Consider the following 4,364-nt stretch of genomic DNA (forward strand, 5'->3'; position numbering starts at 1 on the left):
AAGGCGGAGGCGGAGAAGCCCCGCCCCCGAGGGGGGTTGAGAGGCTCCGCCCACCTGGCGCGCCCAGTTCCCCGGGCGAGGCGTGGGGTGGGCGTGGCTCGGCGGTCGGTGGGCGTGTCTCCCCGGGAGCCTCTCCTGGTCCTGCTGCCGGCAGTGGATGCTGCGCGTCTCGCGGCGCCGGTCGGTCTCTTCCCGGAGCTGCTCCTGTCTGTCGCGGGTCTGCCTGGCCGGGTCAGAGGCTGAGCGCGCTGGAGAGGAGGCAGCTGAGCGCTTGCTCCGAGGGACCGCGGAGGGGCTTCTTCCCACTCATGCCCGGGGACGGAGAGCGCAGGGTGGTAAGTTACGCGGGGAGGGAGAGGGTGCTCGGGGAGGGGGGCGGGGGTCGCGACCTCAATTGGGATTTGCATTAATTGGGATTTATAGCCTGCCCTAAGTGCCCCCCCACCCGCTTTCTGCTTATTGGGTTGGCGCTGCCAGCTTCAGAGAATCACGGAATTTGCAAAAATTGCAGGAATGCAATGGAGGAATAAGCAGCTGCCCCGCACGGGGATCGAACCTGCAACCCTTGGCGTTATTAGCACCCTTCTTCGTTCTCACCAACTGAGTTATCCAGGCAAAGATAATTCCTGCTTGCAGTTTTGCTGCTGTCTTTATTCTGCTGGATTTCTTCACTGGCCCCATTATGAATGACCCGCCTTGTCTAAGGACCTCTTCCTATGAGGATTGTAGTATCGTAGGGTTGCAGAGCTGGAAGGGTCCCCTGAGGGTCATCCAGTCCAACCCCCTGCAATGCAGGAATAGGCAGCTGTCCCATACTGGGATCAAACCTGCAACCTTGGCGTTATCAGCACCCCCACTTGTTCTAACCAAGTGAGCCATTCATTCCTTTCGCATGGAGTTGAAGCCCTGCCAGATTCCCAGAGGAAGGGTCCTTTGCCCCCAAAGTTCCCCAACCAACGGAGAACAATCAGCTTCTTAAAATGGGGCAGATGTTTGGATTTGCTTGGTCCCAGCACGGAACTGCAGCACAGTCCTACACAGGTCTACTCGGCAGTAAACCCCATGGAGTTCAAATAGGATTTGCCCCCAGGCAACGGTGCCAATTTGAATCAAATATTGGGGAAGGGGGAGGAAAGCCTTACTCCACATAATCACTAACACCATTTGAATGGCAATGCTAATCTGCTTGGGGGGCATGGGCCCCCCAATTCAATAAAATCAGTAAAAAAAACCTGAGGTTCTGCCTCCCCATAACATAAATCTTGGCTACGCCCATGGGCAGTCCCCTAAAATATTTTATTGGGGCGTCGAAGGGACCTTGCCCCCTAGGAGTTGACTCCTATGCTCCCAGGTAAGTGTGCCTAGGTTTTTGCAGTCTTTCTTAAGGGATTTTCCTTTGCCGTGGCTGATTCACTCCAGTCATCCGGAGTGTTTCAGCTGAAGAGCTGTTTTGTTTCGAAAGGGAGAATGAGATGGATAAGGTTAAATCCCTCTCTCTGGGGGAAAAAAAAATTAAACGGACATCCATGCAGTAGGGAACGTTTCGTTGTTTTTTGGTCGTACTGGGTTTCCGATTTGGAGAGAAGCAAAAATTTCAACTGCACTGTGATACGCCCTGCGGATGGTAACTTACGGGGGGGTGGGGGGAGTACAAGAAAGCCTGAGTCTGTACGGTAATAGGATCAGTTTGCCGGGAAAAGTGCACAGCGGAGTCTGAGGGATGAGCAAAGGTCGGAGGAGGAGAGGCTTAGAGAGTAATTAATTCCTCGGCCATAAGTATGCCATGACTGCTTACAAAAAGGAGGGTCAGGGAGGAGAAGACAGTTGGGTCCATTGTACATGTTCTGCCTTTACTGGCCTTTATGGCGGTGGGTACCTAGGCAGTGAGGAAGCTTTCTACAGCTTCTCCTTTCATGATAATGCACTTTAATCTCTTGCAGTGTCTTTTTCCAGTGCATCTTATTTTGCTCTGAGTTTACAGTGGCTCTGAGTTTGCTATTAGTGAATGCATCCCATTGGATAGTATTTGAGTATTCTTCTAACTATGCTTCAAAAGGACTGCCGGGGTTTTTAAAGAATTGTTTTAACTTTTCAACGCTGCAAATTTCATATGGCAGTATTGGATAGTTAATGCCTTTAATGTCCTTAAGAAACAACTTGCGGCTAGGTCCACAGAGCTGTGGATCCATATGAAGCGGCTGGATTTCAGCCAGTCTAATTCAGTTGACTTTGGTGGGTATTAATTGTTTAAAGTGGCTTAAATCCTAAAGCTTCAGTCCAAAGGGATTGTGAATTGGGACTGGTTTTTGGAATGCTCCTCGGTGCCAGCCAGATCACCATTCTGCACACTTTCCTGACAATAATATTCATGTTTGTTGTGTTTTCTTCTCACCAAACTGCAGTCACGGATTCCGCCCACCCCAGCCCCCGAAAAATGAATTTGCGCGCTTCCACTCATGCAGTGTATGCATACACCTGCGTTAACTTGATGCTGATGAGGGATCAGAACAGGTACGCTCAGTGACTGATTCTGGGATCATGAACTTGGCAGGTTTGGCTTCAGCTACTGTATAAGAAATTAGTAAATGAGTGCTCAGATTTATAAATGATGACTGGAGTGCAATGATTCAGAATCAGAAAAAAAATGATCCCTGTTGACTGCTTACCTGGCGACAATCCCAGGTTTTCCATCACATAAAATGTTAAACAGCACTTATTTGTGTTATTAGTCTTTTTGGTTTCATGTTGCAGGAAATTTAACCCTTTTTATAATGTACAGGGAAATGTCTTTTGATGCATCAGATGTTTGACCTTGTAACTAAACTGATGTAAACATTTCTCTCTCTTTTTAAGCACAACCAAGGAATGTGTTCCACATGAAGCATAAAGCTATTGGATTCTGAAAGGACACGTCAAAGCATCATTTACTTGAACAGTGAAAGAAGAATGACAGAACAATCTGTCTGACTTTAAATTCTTGGACCACAAGAAAGAGCTCAGAATGGCTCCGTGCAAAAACAATGTCGTTAACTTTCTTGAGGAATTGTGTCTGCCAGAACCACTGCTTGGCTGTAAGAAACACCCAAACGTCAGGAAAAAGCTGAGACTGATACGAATAACAGGACTTTTCCTGGGTATCGTGGCCGTTAGCACGCTATATCTTTCAATTAGTGCCTTTTTCCAGTTGCAACCTTATAGCACAGAGACAACCAGCAATCTAGATAGCCATAAGTCAAAGCACGTGCATCAAAGAACTCTTTTGGACTTTAACGAACAGAATCAAACCGGCGCTCCAGATTCACCTATTTCTATGAAATACGAAGCTGGGCAGGATAACCATACGGAAGAACACTCCAAGGGAGAGTACCCGGAAGATCTTTTTTCTCTTGAAGAAAGACGGAGGGGTGCCGTAATACTTCATATTTGTGGAATGGTTTACATGTTCATAGCCTTAGCCATTGTCTGTGATGAGTTCTTTGTTCCTTCATTGACAGTCATTACAGAAAAACTGGCGATTTCTGATGATGTGGCCGGGGCAACGTTCATGGCTGCTGGTGGCTCAGCCCCAGAACTCTTCACTTCTCTAATAGGAGTTTTTATATCCCACAGCAATGTCGGCATTGGAACAATAGTTGGGTCTGCAGTGTTCAATATCCTCTTTGTGATTGGGATGTGTGCTTTATTTTCCAAGGAGATTCTGCACCTCACCTGGTGGCCCCTCTTTCGGGATGTGTCTTTTTACATCATGGACTTGGTACTGCTGATCATCTTCTTTTTGGATAACTTCATCATGTGGTGGGAAAGTTTAACGCTGCTGCTTGCTTATTTCGTCTACGTGACGTTCATGAAGTTCAACGTGCAAGTGGAAGAACTGGTGAAAAGCCTGCTAAGCAAGAACAAAGTGGAGAAAGTATCGCCGGAGGTGGAAGCAAAGGTTGGTATCGTATGGAGAAACTAGTACCACTCACTTTTAAAACAGTGCTGCTTTGTCAGTAACTTAGCTTGTGATTTGCTGCTGTGTCTATATCAGGGCTGGTTCACATTTCCTTACAGCCTCTGTTTCCCTCCCCTTCACCCACTGTTTTGATATTATTAACTGTCTTTTCTTTCTGCATGTGGGACTGTTAGAATGTCTAATAGTCATATATTAAATGGGATCCGCAATGTCTGAGCTGCGAATAAAAACCTCAAGCCAGAAAGCAAAGCCAAAAATTCAAAGCATCAGCCGTCAATAGCATTCCGCTATTGCTCAGGTCAAAACTATATGGGAAGAATAACATGTCTTAAGGCAAGCAGAATACTAGACAGTGAATTCCACAGTCAGTGTGCTACTGCTGAAACGGTTCTTGCTGCTTCACTCTATA

General features: G+C 47.1%; 1 protein-coding gene across 1 annotated transcript; it reads left to right on the plus strand.

The window, feature by feature from the left end:
- Positions 1–269: 269 nt before the first annotated feature.
- On the plus strand, positions 270–3,958 carry LOC117061090 (sodium/potassium/calcium exchanger 2-like). Its single transcript, XM_033173771.1, has 2 exons — positions 270–335; positions 2,854–3,958. Exon 2 carries the CDS (start codon positions 3,002–3,004, stop codon positions 3,956–3,958), a length of 957 nt encoding a protein of 318 aa, XP_033029662.1. The 5' UTR covers positions 270–335; positions 2,854–3,001.
- Positions 3,959–4,364: the final 406 nt, after the last annotated feature.

Source organism: Lacerta agilis, chromosome 16, assembly GCF_009819535.1.
Source record: "Lacerta agilis isolate rLacAgi1 chromosome 16, rLacAgi1.pri, whole genome shotgun sequence".
Taxonomy (NCBI): domain Eukaryota; kingdom Metazoa; phylum Chordata; class Lepidosauria; order Squamata; family Lacertidae; genus Lacerta; species Lacerta agilis.